Here is a 20325-nt window from a genome sequence, read left to right on the forward strand (position 1 = left end):
CTGAAGAGCACGTGGGTAAATATGCAGCAATAACATAATTTTGTATACTTCTTAGTTGCAATACGAAACAATATTGTAAATGGATATTTTTTAAAAAATAATAAATTAATAAATGACAAGCTGAGAAAACTTGATATTTGGAACTTGGGTAATTAATATACTATAATGCAAATATTATAAAATTACCCCGATCTGGAAATATTTCCCCATCACCGAAAAACACTGGTACCTATAGTTTTAGGGTTAATTAACCTTTCTTTTAACATTTCTTTTTATTAGCGAAGCTTCATGTCTTAACTTATGAATTTTGAATAAAAACAAAATAGAAATAACTCAGTATTGAAAGATTTATTTTCCATTGCAAGACATATACACCAATGGTTTTAGAATTGATTATAATATTACTTAGCAAATATTTTTATCCATTACTTTCTTGTACTTGAAGGTCATGCACATTTATTATTTTTTTGAAGTTATAACCATTTTTTGTAAAACATTTACTCACCAGCTTTTTAATTTTGTTCTTGACTGTTCGAGTTTTTATTCCAGGTCATTCCCAATCACCCCATAAAAACAAAATGAAATTACCTCCGTCTCTAAAGATTTTTCCATTCATTGCAAAAACTCCACAACCAATGGTTTTCAAGATTGATAAAAATATGTATTGGTAAATATTCTTTATTTAGTACTTTCCTTTATTGAGGAAGATAATGCACATATGCAAAATTTTTGAAAAAGTTAACTAACTTGCTTTTTACCATTTCTGCTTATTGTTTCTGGATTGCTTAAAATATTTCTTCGTAAACATTTTTTGTTTAATTTCCATTATAGCGGTGAAAGCATAGTTTTATTCGTTAAGTAATGTGGTATTAAGCATTGCATAGCATAAATCACGGACTACTTCATAAACCAAAACAAAACAAAATTAACTTAGTCCATGATAATGGGCTAGTTAATTATAATTTATTTAGTTTGTGAGGGGATGGGGTTCTTTCAACGAATCTGTTCTGACTTTGTGCATTACTCCCGTACATAGGACCTACTAGTTTAAAATATAAATCAAATAAATCTGAATTTTCCAGATGAGGATTGATTATTTGTATTATATGGATGTTTCAGTCGAACTCGAGAAGATTGAAGCTTAATCCATAGTGCAAGCAACATTCAATATATAATATTGGATTACTTAGGACTTTTGCGTATTCACGACTGAGGGGGCCAGAGTAAACTACACTCGTGGGTCAAATAAGGGATTCAGTAAAAAATTCTTTGCAGATTCTCGTATTTAACAGCAAGATTCACGAATTTGACAAGATACACCTGAAAGAGGTCGGTAGTTACATCGATCGAAACGTTATGAAAATAACACTCAAGACAAGAACAGTAATCCGAAGCATCCAAATATTACAATGAGTGCAAGTAAAAACATTCGGGTAAAGATTGTTATGGGTATTTGGATCTGTCTATGTACGTCGGCACTTCTATTAGAAATACAACTTTCAGCATTAAGCGCGTAGATTGAATGGGCGCATCTTATATAAGACTCATTCATGAATATCTATAAGAAAGTAAGTAATTATCTTACACTAAAGTGAGAAATAGTATTCGTTTAGTCGTTTGTCTATCTACTCGAAATTGGATATAGCATTTTATACATGAGTTTTAATAAATATTTTCCTTGGTCTGTCACGCTTAAAGTTAAAGTAACATTTTCGTTAATCTGTTTAAAATCAAACTACTATTTTTTTTATCGATATCGGATGCAATATAATCACGTTAACACCGATTCTCATTGGATCACTGAAGTTAAGCAAGGTTGAGCCTGACAAATACCAGATAGGTTATCATTAGGAAATGTCTGGATCTCTGTGTAGGAGGACGTCGTATCTCTCTGCGTGAACTGCAAAAACTTAACGTCGTCATCTCTTCTAACAGGGTTATTCATATGAATGAAAACCGCTCGTGAATTTGATATTTCCTAGAAACTTCCTCTTTCGGCGTATGCCGGTTCTACTCGCTAGGCTGCATGCCGCTTCGTTTCATTTCTCTTCATCGATAAATGAACAGGTTGACTGGACGTATCTTAATAATTTTCTTTGATATATTTTTTTTAAATCGTTGTCCCAAAAAGTTTGTCTCAAATCTCGTTCCCAGGCTGCATTGCAAAATCTATACGATTGGGATGAACAGAAAAACCCTTTAGCATGTAAAAAAAAAATAAAAAAAAAATAAAAAGCTAAAAATCAAAATGGCGCTGAAAGGTAGAGAGAAGAAATAGGACGGAAACTCATTTAACGTGGGTTCGTAAGTCCGACCATCGGGAGCTCACTTCCATATCAGTATTATATTCTAAGGCGGTGTATTGAATCTGTTCAGATGGAATTGAGATCAATAAATTTCGCAGCTGATAGTTAGTAATAGCAGATCTGACTAGCGAAGTGAAATTCCATCCACTCGCACGCGCGTGCGTCGATGCATAGACATTTGTGCATGTATGGTGTTTGAATTGGTTGCTATCGTAATATTATTACATTACAACCGTTCAGTTTCAAAGTGGACGATGTATTAAATCGGTATGCATGAGTAAGAATTGGTGGACGTGAAATACTGCATTTATAAAAAGAGGCACATCTAGGCTAAATAGCTCAATATAAAGATTGTCGCAATGAAGGGACAACCATCAGACAGAGTTAAAAAGATACAGGAAAGCTGTGACCCGTTAAGCGACCCTCATAGATTGTTTGAATCAGAAAGAAATCAGTTTGAAAAATCAGTTAAATAATAAAAAACTAGGACTCATCCTGAGTTAGGGATCGAACCTATAACCATCTAGATGTTAACCGTTAGCGTTAATCTCCAGCCCATAGGATCAGCGCTCTAAAACTACATCCTTAAATAAATAATATATAAATGATGAACAAACAAATAAATCCTTTATAATCAGCGGTCAAATGTTAATATGAATAGATCTCGTTATATGTCTAGTTATATAAACATTTAATCACTGTTTCTTTTTGTGTACCTGAGTTGTTGGTTTACTTACAAACAAAGAACTTCATATAATGCTTGGAAAATAGCAGGCAAGGTCAAATACGACAGCACTCTTCCCAAGAATGGAACTATATATATATATATATATATATATATATATATATATATATATATATATATATAAATATGTATATATATTGATTTATTCATTGATTGCAGTTATAAGAGAAAGACATGTTTTTATATTCATGATTAAAAGGGATTTATTGTATTTATAAAAGCGAGATGACCCTAAGAAAAAATATACGTTTAAGATACGTTTAAATGAAAGTATACTAATGGGAGGAAAATAATTCGGGAGACACTATATATTTAAAATAAATCTACGTATGATACAATGATAGAATGACCTAGAGGCTAATCACGTTAAAACCTAAGAGACACAGAAAAGGTTTCTTCAAACGAACGTGAATGGTTTCCAAGATCTTCAGGTGAAAATCCGAATAAACAAGACTCAAAATTGTAAATGAGTCAATGCTTAAGTTCGTAGCACAATATGAGTTTTCAGCAAACGATTTTCTATTTGAGACCTTGATGTGTTATTCAGTACATCCTTTAGAAAGTAAGTCACAATCCTGATTTTGCTAAATATGTGCCGTTGAACTCTAATATTCAATTTTAACGCCGTTCGACACTCGTAGTCAGCACTACAACTATATTTGAATTGATAAATTACATTATTGGAGGAGTGTAGAACGTCTTTTCGAGAGGATGCCATTAAGGGTTTCGTAGGGAACACAACGCGTACGTTGAAAGCAAAATAGCATTTTTCTACTATGGAACTGATTTGCTTGGCGAATTTCTCGCTTACTGACCCTAACCATGGTAAACGAATATCAATTGGAAAGTTAGCACTGTATTAGTTTTTAGTTGGGAAAATATATTTATTTTCCGTTTAAAGCATGGTTTAAGTACAGGAAGAAGGTACCCATTATTGGATAAAGAATAAGTGACCGTTTTCAATTTTTCATCTAATTTTGATTTTGAACAAACCATAAGGGAACGATATGTTAGGGTCCAAATTAAATTAATCTTTCCTGGGCACAAACGTTGTTACGATTAATTTTTTTTATTTTATACGTATATTTTTTTTTAGCTTATCTGAATTAAAAAAAAATCCCTCAATCCAACACTAGAAGAGTGAGGGCGAAACCGGTGAGTTTACCCATCCTTTTTTTTAAATCATGACTATCAAAACATGTCTCTCCATCATAATGACAAATATATATATATATATATTTTTTTTTAATACACAAAAAATTATATATATGTATATATCTATATATATACATATATATGTATATATATATATATCGTCATTGTTTGATGGCTGCACAGACTGCTGTGCGGAAATGTTACTTATATGTATATATACTTATATTTATATGAAGATATACTTACATGTACTTATATGTATATATATATATACACATATATATATATATATCTTTACATATATGTATTATTTATTATATTTTGGTGCTATGGGATATAGGAGAGCAGGTCTAGATCTATACCTAAAGTAGTGGTGGTTCAAAGAACCTCCTATAAAGCAGAGGGAAATAGTTTCAGAGGAAACTCATAATCTTGGGAAGCCAAGCGCATTGCTATAACTATAGGTCAAAGTAAACAAGGCACATGCACACATTGGGAGAGTGTAGAAAGAAGAGAAATCACATGGCGCGACCTCAGACACATGGAGCCTAATAATTAAGTTTTCACAAAAAACTGTCTATAGTATCTCACCAACACAAAGTAACCCTCACGCCTGGGAACGTACTACATCCGATCGATGCAGAGGATATGGGAAAACTGCAGACCTCAAACACATTCTCACTGGATGCAAGCGTTCTCTAAAAACTATGCCTGGAGACACAATATAGCATTGGAGATTGTTGCGGAGGCTGCGAAAGTATGTTGCGTGACTGACGATAAAGCTCAAAATGTCATCAGTAGAGCAATTCATTTCGTTAAATAAGGACATAGTTAAAAAGTTTTATGTAACAATAGGCCGGCATTAATTGATAGCTGCACAGATTGACGCGTTGCATTCGATTTAGTAGTTCTATTTGAGGAGAATTTTTAATGAACACACCAGTGTAAGCTGGAAAGATATAAAGATACGTGTCAGAAATGGCTGAAAAACCATTGTATTTCCGATCGAAGTCGGATGCCGAGATTTTATTGCGAACTCAACTTTAAGGTTCTTGAATAATCTTGGTCTTTCTCCGCCAGACAAGAAAAATACATAAAAGAATACAAAACAAGGCTCTGTCAGCATCAATGTGGATATGGCAATCTCACAGAATGTTTACAATCCAACATAATCTGGTGGTATCGGGAGATACAGCTGGGACTGAGCTAGTCGTAATAATACTTCGGCCCCCAAACAATGCCTTTGAACCCAGAGACATAATCTGATGATTGCTCTGTTTTAAATAATGCAACGGTTGTATAAACATCTTTATTTTATGTATAAATATTTTATGTATGTATAATGTAAAATGTATGTATTTTATTTTATGTATATATATATATATATGCATATATATATACATATATATATAGGCATATATATACATACATATATGCACACACACACACACACACACACACACACACACACACACACACACACACACACACACACATATATATATATATATGACTACTTCATTTAATCACATGAATTAATATGCAAAAGTATAATTTTATGCGTCAGCTTTAAGTATTTGCTTCAACTGTGCTCATTACATAGGTAGAGCTAGGTAGTAAGTTGCAATTAAGCTACACGAAATATTCCGCGTTTCATAGTTAAATTTAATTTTTCTTGTCTATGTTTTTTTAAATATTATGTTAATTTATACACACACACACACACATATATATGATCATTTCTGTATATGTATGTTTATTTTAATTATTCATTTTCTATTGTCATTTTTAATCTTTCTAAGGCATAATCTACACACACATCCCACACACTTTGCCCACTTCAAAATAAAGTCTAACCAAAAGTATAGTTTACCGGACCACAATATTTGCGAAGGAAAACTCAAATAACAAGAAACATTACGTAGTTATGACTTCCTTAGATTTAAAACCCGCTATTTTGACCACAAAAGTACGTTAAAAAACACCGCATGAAAACAAAAATAGCAAACCAATACTGGGAACTCAAAGAAAGCGGACGTTTGCGGCAGTCGAATGGAAAATAGTAAGACAAGCAAACACATGTAGAGACCAAGACGATCCGTGTAGATTATGCCTTCATAAAAAATTTGCTATCCTATACTTTAAACAACCTCAACATCTATTAAACTTTAGAAGAGAAATAGCGAACACCTGTGTACACAGGTTAAACTTTACTCTAGGACAGTGATGCAAAATAATTTTCAAATTAATAATAACAATAGAAAATAAATAAATAAAATAAACATACATATACATAAATTATCCTATATATATATATATATATATATATATATATATATATGAATTAACATAATATTAAAAAAGTATCGGCAAAAATCACATTTAACTACACCTAGATTGAAAATAGGTCAGATCACTAGATATCTACGCTTCCCGCTAAAAAAGCACACACAAAGGAAGGGTTGAATCTTAGGTCAACTGGGCTTTGTCCTGTTAGTGCCTGCTCATTGGCTTATTATGAGGGGCGCGGTGGAAACTAGGAAGCTGATTGGCTAAGTAAAAATTCAATAGAATGTGCATATATAAAAACGCGAGATAACCACAACTCTTCGCATAAGCCTGACGAATCCTAACGTGGATGAAACGCGGAATATTCCGTGTAGCTTAATTGCCATATATATTTTCATGACCTACTATATATATATATATATATATATATATATATATATACATATATATGGTACGTGTTGAAAATATATATGCAATTAAGTTACACAGAATTTTTCGAACTTCATCCTCATGAGGATTCATCAGGCTATTGCATGGAATCGATTTTTCGTTTTTTTTTATATATCTCCGTGGTACTGAGTTTGCTAGTCAGCCAGATTATTCGTTATTGACAAAACCATTTATTGTAGTCAATGAGAGCGTGTACGTGTTTCTTTGTTGTTTTAGCGAGCATTTCTTTATGATCGGAGATGACCTACTTTTAATTGGATGTTTATTTACATTTTATGTTTTACTAAAGTATTTGTTTATAATCAATTAATGTTATAGTTATGATTAATATTTTTATTGTTATTATTATTATTATTATTATTATTATTAGTAGTAGTAGTAGTAATTATATCACTTTCCCGTATCCTAAGATATAGTTTATTTTGTGTATACATACGTTTGCAATTTCACTCCTACAGTTTAATAAATGTTGGGGTTCTTTAAAATTTGCGATAGTTAATTTCTGATTCAGACATAGTCTATATGAGACGTATAGGGTTTTACATGTGCTTGCTGTACTATTTTCAATTATACTATCGGTGATCATCGACTTTTTTTGAGCTCCTAATAGTGGTTTGCTAATGTTGCAAACCACTTTCAGATTCGGCGTTTTTATATTTGCAAGCCACTTTCACATTCGGCGTTTTTATATTTGAATGTCTATGATCGTAATATCTGCTTTTTAAATCTAGGGAGGTCATCCCTACATTATTGTTTTCGTTATTCAGATTTTCCTTGGCAAATATTGTGGCCTGGTAAACAATGCTTTTGCTTAGCCATTTATTTTGTAGCGAAAGTAGTGGCTGGTTTCTACAGTTATAACTTTTTGTTCATTGCTAGTCTTTTATTTCTATTAGGATTTCCGGCAGTACTATTTATAGTAATTATATTTTTGCTCTGTACGTTATTTTTAAATTAATTTTGTTATTTTTGTTTTGATTACTTACATTTATATACATTTATATATGGCATAATCACGTCAGATAACGGAAGTTAAGCAATGATGAGCCTGGCCAGTACCGGATTGGTGACCATTTGTGACTTACAGGTGCTGTATGTACTCTCCGCTTATCTCAACATTGTTTCCAGTCGTCCTGGACTTCTTGCCACTGGACTCAAGAAGTGCCGATTCAGAAGAGCTGTGGGTGGAAATTGCGCAACCCTTGCCTCACAATTACATGTGCATCTATCCCTACAGGGGGTAGCCTTTGTCTTTCGAGGCCGAATTGAGGCATCGATTGGACTCACATTTAATATTTTCTCATTATGTACTTTAATTATGATCTTTGGTTTTCGCAGAAACTATGGGTCAATTTTAGATTATTTTTATTACAGATTTTGTGTAAAGGGCTTGTTACGGGGAAGGGTTCTCAATTCTATTTATATATTTATATCATTATTTACTCATGATCTCCTTATATTTATTACTTTTAAAATTTATAAACATAAAACATAATATAAATATATACAGGATATTTTTTAAAGCCTATATATATTTGTTAAATAGATTATACATTACTAATATAGTTTTAGATTCTCTCTATTAGTCTACGTTGATTAATTTGATATGATTTAAATACATCAGGACACCATTGCCTACAACACCGAGAAAAAGTAATATGCAGTAACAACTATGTATATCAAAAGAAGAGAAAACCTCCACCGAAACAATTATCTAGAAAGCATCTCCAAGAAATCCGGACCAGACATTCCTTCCTTTACATTATATGGATGGTGAGAGTTAAAGTTTAAGTACTGTCCAAATACTTTATTTAACTGTTTAAATAGTTTACTGTTATCATCACTTTATTTAATCATTCTTATTACTAAGCAAGAGAGTTAAGGTATAAAATCGATTATTAGTATGTAACGAGAGCTATTCTAGAAAACTCGGCCATAATGCTCCCGCAAAACATATTCATAGGATATTTTTCATGCGGCATTCGAACTATTTTAGAGGGAAAGGATTTTTTTATCAAACATTTTATAGAAAAATATTCATCCATAAATTTTTATATGTACATATCCACATTATTTCTACCCTCTTTGGATATATACAATGTTTATTTTTTTCACATTTCTCTTTATTATTTATGCATATAAGTTCGTCAATAAATCTACGGCAATTATGGTATTTATATGTCCTAGATATATAATTTTGTTAATGATACCATATATATATATATATATATATATATATATATATATATATATATATACTAGCAAAAGTACCCGTCGATGACTGGGTTCAAAAACAGCCTACAGAAAATGGACTCTGATTTATGAAAGTATGATAGGTTATGAAAAGGAAGGGTTGTAACGAGATAGCTTCGAATTTGGGGATATCAAAACCAAAGCAAAATATGATGAAAGTAAAAATAAAAAAGATAAACCCCATAATTTATTCTACCATACCTGTTCACACTGAAACACTTATCACAATATTCTGTGGATCTATATTAAAAAACCTTGTTAAAATTTGTGACATATTTCCATTCTATGGAGGTCAGGCGCGAACGAACACCCCATAATTTTATTATACCATATTTCTTCAAACTGAAACATAATTATCAAAGTATACTTACGCAGATAGATATGAAAAGTCTTTATTAAAGTTTGTGCCTATTTTCATCCTATGGATGCTAGGCGCGAACGCAGACCCCACAATTTTATTCTACCATCCCTATTTAAGTTGAAACATACTTATCAAAGTATTCTTATGTACATCTATATCAAAAACACTTGTAAAGGTTTTTTTAATTTTTAATTTTTTTATTTCCATACTTTGTGGACCAGGCGCGAACGAAGACCCCACAATTTTAATGAACCACCGTTCTGGCAGATCAAACATACCCATTCCTGTGTTTCGATACATCTTCTATCATTATATGTAATCAGTTTTTAAAAATAGTCAACCATATAGGAACCTATTCGTGATCAGACACACACACATACACACACAGACATTCAGCTTTATATTAATATACATGTATATATAATAATGTTTTCCGTGATAAAAGCGTTGATTGAATTTTAAAATAAAGTACGTATGAAATTATTTCAAAGCCAAAATACAACGCAATTTTATGAAAATAAACAAAGATTTATTTGTTTAATTAATATTTCGGAGATATACTCCTTCCTCCAAATTTGATACATTTTTCCTTTTTTTTTTCATCAGCATGATGTTAAAATTGAAGAAAAACACAGTTGATAAAAAGATCGCATATTGTTTAATTTAATATCATGACAAAGAAGGAAAAAAGAAAAAATGTATAAAATTCTTAGGAAGGAGTCTATCTTCGAAATGCTTATCGTAAACAGGTAATAATTTGTTTATTTTTTAAATAATATTGCGTTGTAATTTGACTTTCATACGTATTTCATACGGATTTCATTTTAAAATTCAATCAACGATTCTACGGAAAACAACCCTGCCTTTCATATCGTGTTCATCAAACGCATTCTTCCGGTATTTAAAAATAACATCTCAGACAAAAACACGCGAACTCTTTACTAACTGTTTTTTTTTGTTATCAGTTTAATACTATGGTGAAGAAAAAAAGAAGAAAAAAGAAAATTCTGAGGAAGGAATCTATCACTGAAATATTAATTTCGAACAAGTGTTTGTTTTCATAATATTGCTATGTAATATGGCTTTCAAACGTATTTCATCATATATATATATATATATATATATATATATATATATATATATATATATATATAGTCATCCACATACAGTACTATTTCGCTGCTTCACAGCTCATTAGTGCGGCTAAACAACTACCTTAAGCAAGGATCGAAATCCGATCGCCTAAACGACAGTCAGAGCTTCTAACCGTTGCGCTATACGGCTGCTGCTATGTAGGTAGTGCGTTAACAATGTTTTGACATATATATATATATTTCAACTCATTTAAATACACATTTTCCCAAATAGGCAGTATATATGTAACGTGCACTATATATATATATATATATATATATATATATATATATATATTAATTACACTCAGTAATATCATAATATCATTCATTTTCATTTAGTATTAGAGCATTTTCCTTAAAGCCTAACGCCCTATTACCATATGTCACGCACAAGATGCATTATAATATTTAATTGGTAAAAATTCATTTGGAAGCAATATTTTTTAGTTTAAGATTATTTGTAGTATTGCACAACTGAGCTATTTAAAGGAACTTTATGTCGTATTTAAAGGAACATTATGCTTACTCCCGCACATTCTGATTGGCTGAGTTCTTAAAATTCTACCATTCTGGATTACCATTCTCCCTTTGATAAACGAACGGTTTCTATAAATGCATTATGGTGACACTTCCAGACATTATTTTCCCAGTCAGTGAGCCGAATACAAAATCCACACCTTTTATTAAAGAACTTTTCAAAATTACTTTTACATGTATAGATCCATTACTGTATTCATATTTAAATAAAAAATATCGTTTAAATTCTAGGAAACTACTATTTTCTCTCACATTAAGAACTTACAGTTTCAAAAACTGCGGGATCGCTTTTCTATATTAATTTAAAGTACAATGATCACCCACTTCATGGCCATTTTTTTTGTTTATTTTTTGGACGGGGTTTGAAAAGTTATTATATGTAAATATAATGTAAATAGACATTTCTGTATCCAGATTTTTCCCCTGTCCCAAAACATTGTTTTTACATTTCCTCGCAGAACCCGACTAAGACGGCGATTTCTTCCTCACAACGACTACTACTACTACTACTACTACTACTACTACTACTACTACTACTACTACTACTACGGTGATTTAAACAAAGTGAGTTTCTCTAGATTGCTTGCTATTAATCACATTATGTGTACATTATTGCTGCTATTTTTGACTTTCCTCCACACGATGACAGAGTTAGACACAAGGACTTTTTTTTTAATTTAGTGAACAAAAACAAATTAAACACATGGCGTTTACATTTGTGATTTTCCGGTAATGCCGCCCATCAAACACCATGAAAAATCATTAAAACAATACTACTGGTATAGGTTGTCGGGGACGCTGAAATCGAAAATAACGTTGAAAATTCCAGGAAACTAATATTTTCTACTTATAGTTCCAAAAACTGGGAGATCGCTTTCCTATAATGATTTAAATACAATGTGCACATACTTTATGGCTACCTTTTTTGGGGGAAGGGGTTGTTATTTTTTAAGGGTGTGTATGTGTGAAAACAAATATATTACATATAAATAGACATTACTGTATTCATATTTTCCATAGTCCAAAACATTACGTACGTTTATTTTTACGTTTTTTTTTACATAACAAAACTAGGACCGCGATTTATTCGTCAAATACGTAAAATTACTTTATTGAGTTTTCTTGCCATGAAATACACTACGTGTACATTCGATGACAGAGTTTGACACAAGGTAGTTTTTTTTTTAAATTTGGGTGAAAAAACCAAAATAAACAGACTGTGTTTACATTTGCGATTTTCCGGTAATGTCACCCATCCACCCTCTCATAAAATCCTTAAAGATTGCTACCTATATTGGTTTTCGAGGGCTATGAATTCATTTAAAATTCCATAAAACAGATAGTTTCTAAGATATGAAGAAATTACTGTTTCAAAAAGTGGGGTCTCGCTTTTCTATATTAAGTTAAACAACAATGATCTACTTTATGGCCACCTTTGTCTTTGGTAGGGAGGGGTGTATGTTTATTTGTGTAAGGAGGGGGTGCAAAAATATATCCCGAGATGTCTAGCCATTAAACACATTACTTTTACGTTGTTGACGTTATTATTTATTGCCTCGCAACGATGACAGTAAGCCACAAAGTAGTTTTTATCATTTGGGGTATAAAAACAAATTAAACACATTGTGTATAGATTTGTGATTTTCCAGTAATGTTGCTCCTTTCGGAAGAAAATTCAAAATGGCGTAATGGAAACATACTATAAGGTATTTACAACTTCTCTTCCAATTTTCGGATTTTAATCATGTCAAAACGCACTTTATTTCTTTTTATGGATTGATTGCTGCTATTTCTTCTGATGAGTTAAGGGCAAAAGAGATTCACTAATTGATATAATAATTAACTGATTGATTTTGTGCTACGAAACAGATACTCTCAAGGAATACATTTTAAGATGGTTAAACTATGAACTTTGGATTATAGACTTTTGTCATTCATTCACTATATTGCTCTCTAAAGAAAATAAAGTATATTTGCACAGAAATACACACACATATACACACACACATATATATGTACACACATTATATATATATATATATATATATATATATATATATATATATATATATATATATAAGAGAATTATAATATGGATACCAAACTTTATATAAATAAAAATATATAGGGTGACTTATTAATGCAGATCAAGCGATAAATATTTTGACCTCAAACGGCTTCTTCCAAATTTGTAGATGAATTTAATAAATTCCATGTCATTCGTATTTTTAACATTAAAGCAGACAGTGAGTATATCTTATTAGAAGACACGATTGTAGAACGTGGAAGAAAGAAGAGAAGAAAAGGAAAGAGTAAACGAGTATGGGTGAAGTGAGGGGTCAGATGGAGCTACGTAATCATGTAAATTGATCAAGTAGTTTTACTTTCACAAAGAAAATTGCTTTTAACTGATTAATACGAATTCGTGGGCATTACAATATAAATCTCGCAAGTTAATCATTGACTTATCTTCCTTTGATTTTTCAATTGTTTTCAAAATGGCTGACACGGCTGTTGTTCTTCTGTTATACATGAATTTGATTTTCTAATCTAAAATTAAAACTACGTGAGCAATTTAAATGATTTTTGGGATATGATATTTTGTTTCGTCACCTATAAATACACCGTGCAGATTTTTAGTTTGTTTAGTTTATTATAGGAAGAATTTTAGACAACACCGAAAATAGTAAGCTGTTCAAAATTTGAGAGAACCTATGAAGGATTGCAAAAACCAAAACCAAAAACAAAAACAAAATCTCACACCCACAAAAAACAACGCATAAAAGCAAAAGGTAAGAACAACTTGGAAATAAAAGAAAATATGTTTTAAAGTGTTTATATATTTCTTAATTTACTAAAGGTTCTAAAGTATAGTTAGCGTATAATTTACATAGTAGGTCAGCGAGATATCACTTAAACCCCAGTTAAACTAATATTATATAAATATATTTGAGCTGAACTAAATTTACAATGTAAAAAAATGAACAATGAACTAATAATAGAGATAATTTTGAATAATGAACTAATAATAGAGAAACATTTTATTTTATCATTTTATCTATTTGAGAGGCACCAACGTGTTAAACATGTTTATTTTTTAAAATAGAGTTAATGATGTAAAAGTTTGAATTTGGGGTAAATGACAAGTCATATTTTAACGAGTCATATCGAATCTTGACAGACCAGCGGATGGTTGGCAACATATAAGGCTGAATTGCGGTGTTGATTAGCTAATTGAAATTGCAAATTATAAGTTATCATTTTCATATACTCCTGCGCCCCCAAATGAGATTCTACTTTTCTAAGTGATTACGTGTGACACCATAAAAAAACTTAGCAGAAATAAATTAATAATTATGTAAAAGAAACAAATAAAAACAAAGAACAAAATAGAAAAACAAGAAAATCGCAGAATTATGATTTATAATGAAATTGTGTAAGGTTAGATAAAATCAATTAGTACGAATATAGCAAGTTCACAATATATATATATATATATATATATATATATATATATATATATATATATATATATATATATATATATTCTATTGACAAAGATGAAATACACATTTAAGGAATACATATTTGTCAGCATGAATATGTTAGCACATAATTAATCTGGAGGAAAAACTGGGTTTAATATCCCAAACGTTTTTGTTCTTGTTTTTAAGGAAAGTAGTGTTTGATAAACACTGCTGGGATTCCATGATACACAATACTGTTTTGTTTTTAAAACTCCAAAACATATTTTCCTGGTAAACAACTGATGATCACTATATGATTATTAGAAATAGATTAAACCCTTGTAAGAAAACGAATGCAGTGATTCAAAGTGATTAATTGACTAACAAAGTTCCGACGTTGATTATCTAACTGGAATTGTAGATTAATATTCTCGAGATTCTACCTTTCTTGGTGATTACGTATGAAACACGACGAAGATAGATAATCATATAAAATAGAAAAACGCATAAAAATACAAAAAAGATAAATACGACCATTTTGAAATAAAGGTAAATGCGGTTCATAATGTTAAAGTGTATTTCTTACCTGACCCAGGGTTCTAAAGTATAGTTATAGATTAGTGTGTAATTTGCATAGTCGGTCAACGAGATATCACTTGAACCCCAGTCGAGGACGGGATCTGACTGCAGATGCTTTAAGAGTGTCCGCAGAGTGCTGCTAACGCGGGCAGCGTATCCGTCGGGCTCGGTCCGCTCGAGACCGATCAGCCCGACGGGTAAGCTGTAGTCGGCCTTCCGACTATGCTCGGTGGCGAATTCTGTGAGGAACCAGACGTAGTTATTGGAGAACAGGTTGAGCACACGGCCGATTTGAACCACTCTGCGCATGACAAACACTTCACAGTGTATAACAATAATCTTGAAGGCACTTCTTTGAAATCGCTTTAGCTTGTGCTGAAGCACGGTCCAGTTGTCGCTGCGCGAGACTGTACCGTTCAGTCCCGTCATGATGCCGTAGGCGGCTGACTCCTCGTAAAATCGTGACAAGAAACCGTCGTCTAGAAAGCGATCCTGACAGATGACATTCACCCAACTGTAGCCGAAGCGGCTGATTAGCGACACCATAGCCTCACCCGAATAGTACGGTGAACGGTTCAGCTGCACCATGTAGGAACCTTCGAGATTCTGTAAATATAAAAAATAAAATAAAATAAATATATATTCAAGCAAATTTTATTTTACATATTTTTACACCCTAACATAACTATATATTACACATACATATCAACATTACGCTCATATAGAAACAAATGAGTGTGGCGATACCTGTAATTGATGACGGTCTTGTAAATGGGGTTGGCGAGTTCAAATGCTATCAGAGTTATTATTTTATTTTCCGCACTAATATACATTTTTAATACTAATATACATTTTTATACTTATTTTACCATTTAACAAGCCCACACCCACTCGAGAATAAGTACTAATAAAACTTAAGTAAGATGATGATAATTATGAACGGATTGAGAACAATGCTTTATAATGAACCCTGGGTGCCCGGCGTTGCCCGGGTGTTTGGAAGTGAGTGCTGAGCAAAAAATAAAAAAAGAAGAAAAAAAGTGGTAGTAAGCAAGCAGGCTTGAATCCATGACGCGAAGGCGGAAAAGAAAGTGAAAGAAAATCTGAGGTCTTACCGCTACTCCATGACACAACAAAGTCAATAAAAAACAAAAGATGACTTGCAGAAATGGCGTTGCTTTTAAACCTCTAACGAAAGCAAATTAGACACAAGGTCGTTTTTCATGTAGTGGAAATCAGCTCTCCCCAAAAGGGGCACTTGACAGTATCCGAATAAATAGTAATTGTCTCAATACGAAGGGTTTCTCTTACATTGAGTAAGGACCAATCACAGAACAGATAACACTTGGCCTGAAGACCAGGCGTTTGCGTTCGAATAGTTTCATTTTATTTATACAAAAAAGACAAACAAATAGCCGAGACAACGGCACGGTGGGAATTTTGTTTAACGCGATCAAAAATAAATAAATAAATAAATAAATAAATAAATAAAAATGAAAAAATAAGATAGAGACGATGTTCGTTTGTGAATCTGAGATATTACGATCTGGGAAGTATGCGAAAACTTCTCGCGGAATCTATTCGACGTGAGAACCCCGTTGCAAAAAGCCTTTCGTAGGCACACATAAACACTCGCTCCCATTTTGCCCTTTATATAATAGACTTTCTAGGTACCCGGCGTTGCCCGGGTGTTTAGAGGTGTGTGTGTTGGGGGAGGTAAATCAAAACAAAAGAATAAGCGAAGTAATAACCCTGTTTAAACATAAAAAACAATAAACGAACGTGATGCAAACGAACGATGTTAACATTTCTCTAAAATCGGAAAAACAAAAACTGAATAAGAAAACGCGAACGTGATGAAAAGAAAACAAAAAAAAAACGAACGTGATGCAAAATGAACAATGGTAAAACTTTTTTAAAAATCTGAAAAATTAAAAATAAAAAGGTGTGTGTGTTGGGGGTGTAGATGGAAACTAAAAACCTGTTTAAATATTAAAAACCGAAGAAAAACAGCAAAAAAAAAAAAAAAACAGCGAAAAAAGTTTTGGGAGGGAGATAGGTTCGATCCCGAAGCCTTGTGGTTAATAATCTGACGACATAGCATTAAGCCACGAAGGTATGGGCAAAAAAAAAGCGTTTAAAACCCAGGTCGTTTTGTAGGTCAAATATCACGCCATAGCAGTAGCAGGAGCAACCCCCCCCCCAAAAAAAAATTGTAAGAAAAAACTGGCTGAAATAAAAGATTTTTACGACGTCGTTTCGTAATTGTTATATATTATCATCTCGGTAGCATATAAAAAAAATTATAAGAATGAGCGAGCAAGCCGAGAAGCAGCCGGAAAAAAATCTTTGCCAGACATACAGAAATGCACACACAAACGCACACACACACACACACACATACACACACACACACACAAACACACACATTTTCGCTTTTATATATTAGACTAGCCTGGGTACTCGGCATTGCCCGGATGTTTGGAGATTTGTGTTGAGCAAAAAAAAAAGTGGTAGTAGGCATGCAGGCTCGAACCCGTACAGCGAAGGAGGAAAAAAACGTGAAAGAAACGTGGCGTCTTTTCTGTTGCGCCCATCGCTAAACCGGAAATGATGTAGGTTTAAATTAAGGTTAGTCAATCGAAAAAAGGGAATGACTTGCGAAAATATAAAAAAAGTGACCCCTCCATGTAGAAAAATGTTGAAGGTGAAGGAATTAATGTTTTAGCCAATTGTTCGATATTTATCGTCTGAACGGTCGAGCTTCAAAATGATACTGATATTGGGAAAATCTGTCGCTTCTGTCAAAAATTTTAGGCAGACATACAAGCATACATGCATTTAAACAGATTTTTACCCTTTATATTATAGACTAGCGGGGTTACCCGGCGTTGCTCGGGTGTTTGGATGATGTAGGGGGTAAAGAATAAACGAAGTAATAACCCTGTTTAAACTTAAAAACAAATCGAAAAAAAAAAACAAAACAAAAAATCAGCGAACGGGCGTAAAACTTCTGTAAAAAAATGGATAAACAAAAACAAAAAAAAACATGAAGAAAAAAATGAACGTGTTCGGAAAAACAAAAACAAAAACAAACATACAGCGAGATATTCAAAATTTATAAATCTAAAAAAAAATATATCTGGTAACTGGGATTGAACCTGCAATCTTAAGATAACGACGCTGTCCGAAAAAAAAAAAAAAAAAACAGCAAACGGACGTAAAACTTCTTTAAAAAAATCGGATAAACAAAAACCAAAAAGAAAGACCCCCCCCAAAAAAAAAACACTGCAAGAAGCGGAAAAAATGTTATAAATAATATTGTTTCAATATTAAAAGTTTAAAAATCGAAAAAAAATTATTTGATAACTCGGATTGAACCTGCGATCTTAAGATAACGATGCCGTCACTTAATTAATCGTGTTATGGACGCGAGGGTGAATGTTATCATATTTAAACGAATTCAAGCTACACGTCTTCTGCGCGTGTTGACGCATGCGTAGAAGCCATCTTGTCATGAAGATACGGCTTTTTTTCTACCCCTCCTGGTAAGAAAGGGTCTGGTTGAGGGTGAAGGAATGAATGTTTTTGGCCAATTTTTCAATATTTGTCGGCTGAAGGTTCGAGCTTGAAAATGATACCTATCTCGTGAAAATCCGTCGCCTCCGTCGAAAGTTTTTGCGAGACATATAAACACACACACACACACACACACACACACACACACACACACACACACACACACATTTTGCCTTTTATATATATAGAAGAAGAATATAGAATATTAAAATTATATAGAAAGCAACGCAAATTAATTAGTACGAAAATTACAAGGACACACACATACATATATATATGTGTGTGTGCGTGTGCGCTTCTTTTGTACTTCACACACATACACACACGCATATATATGTATGTGTGTGTGTGTGTGTGAAGTACAAAAGAAGTACACACACATATATATGTGTGTGTACTTCTTTTGTACTTCACACACACATACATATATGTATGTGTGTGTGTGAAGTACAAAAGAAGTACACACACATATATATATGTATGTGTGTATGTGTGTATATGTATGTGTGTTTGTGTGTTCTTCTTGGTCAAAGATAAACAACAAAGTAATGAAAATATTTTTGGTAGCATGACTATTTTAACAAAAAATTAATATGGAGAAAAAACTGGGCTCACTATCCTGAATATTTTTATTTTAGTTTTTAAGGCGTGTAGAGTTTGATCAACACTTCTGGAGTACCATGATATAACATACGGTTTGAGTTTCAAAACTCCGAAACAGTTTTTCATTAAAACAAAACTGACGTTCTCTAATATAAGTTTACGTAGATATAAAAAATATTTATATATTTTAAGATTCCTCACTGAATTAATTAGGAGCATTCGTTAACTGATATATTGAAAAAGTCTGAATCCATAACGGAAGGCCAGAAACAGTTGTAACAAAAACGTTACAATTTTATTATAAACATTACATTCAATTAAAAGTTATTAATAAAATTAATATTCATTTCATGCGTATCGTTTTCATTGTAGAAAAGTTCAGTTAAAATCCTATGAACATTCAAATGAATACGTCTATACATTTCTTTACAATCAGCATAAATCAGCAAACGACAATAAAGAGGATTCAAGAGTTTTATCTGCTGCGTTTTGTAAGTGTGTGTATGTGTGCTTATTTATGGGTGAGTCGAGTAATAAATATCACTTTGTCAAACTCGACAAAGAGGCGTAAAGAGCTGGTGTAATGTTCTCAGCTTTGTCGTGGATATTGATTAAAAAAATCTGGTTTTATTTTTCTTTATTATTACATTTTTACCCTAAACAAGACACAGTGCTACTTTGATGTAGGGGGGTAGTATTGGGAGGGGAATTTGCAGGAATACTATATAGGGAGTTGAGCAACAGGATGTCTGTTTATATTATACTTGAACTTCTGCATGTCAGTACTGTCAGGGATGCAAGGACCGGGAAGGAAATTCCAGTTTAGCAGTCCGAGAGAAGAAATTATTAGATTAGAAGGCTTTCT

The 20325-nt window shown here is 32.3% G+C and overlaps 1 protein-coding gene across 1 annotated transcript in view; it reads right to left on the bottom strand.

Annotated features, from left to right (window-relative positions):
* LOC145259475 (glutamate receptor ionotropic, NMDA 3A-like) overlaps positions 1-20325 on the bottom strand; it is a 344884-nt gene that overhangs the window by 229876 nt on the left and 94683 nt on the right. Inside the window, exon 2 of the mRNA XM_080117230.1 lies at positions 15286-15884. Coding sequence (XP_079973356.1) covers positions 15286-15884 — 599 coding nt within the window. The remainder of the gene's footprint in view (positions 1-15285; positions 15885-20325) is intronic.

Source organism: Euprymna scolopes, chromosome 3 (genome assembly GCF_053919585.1).
Source record: "Euprymna scolopes isolate OS-2025 chromosome 3, ASM5391958v1, whole genome shotgun sequence".
NCBI classification, from domain to species: Eukaryota; Metazoa; Mollusca; class Cephalopoda; order Sepiida; family Sepiolidae; genus Euprymna; species Euprymna scolopes.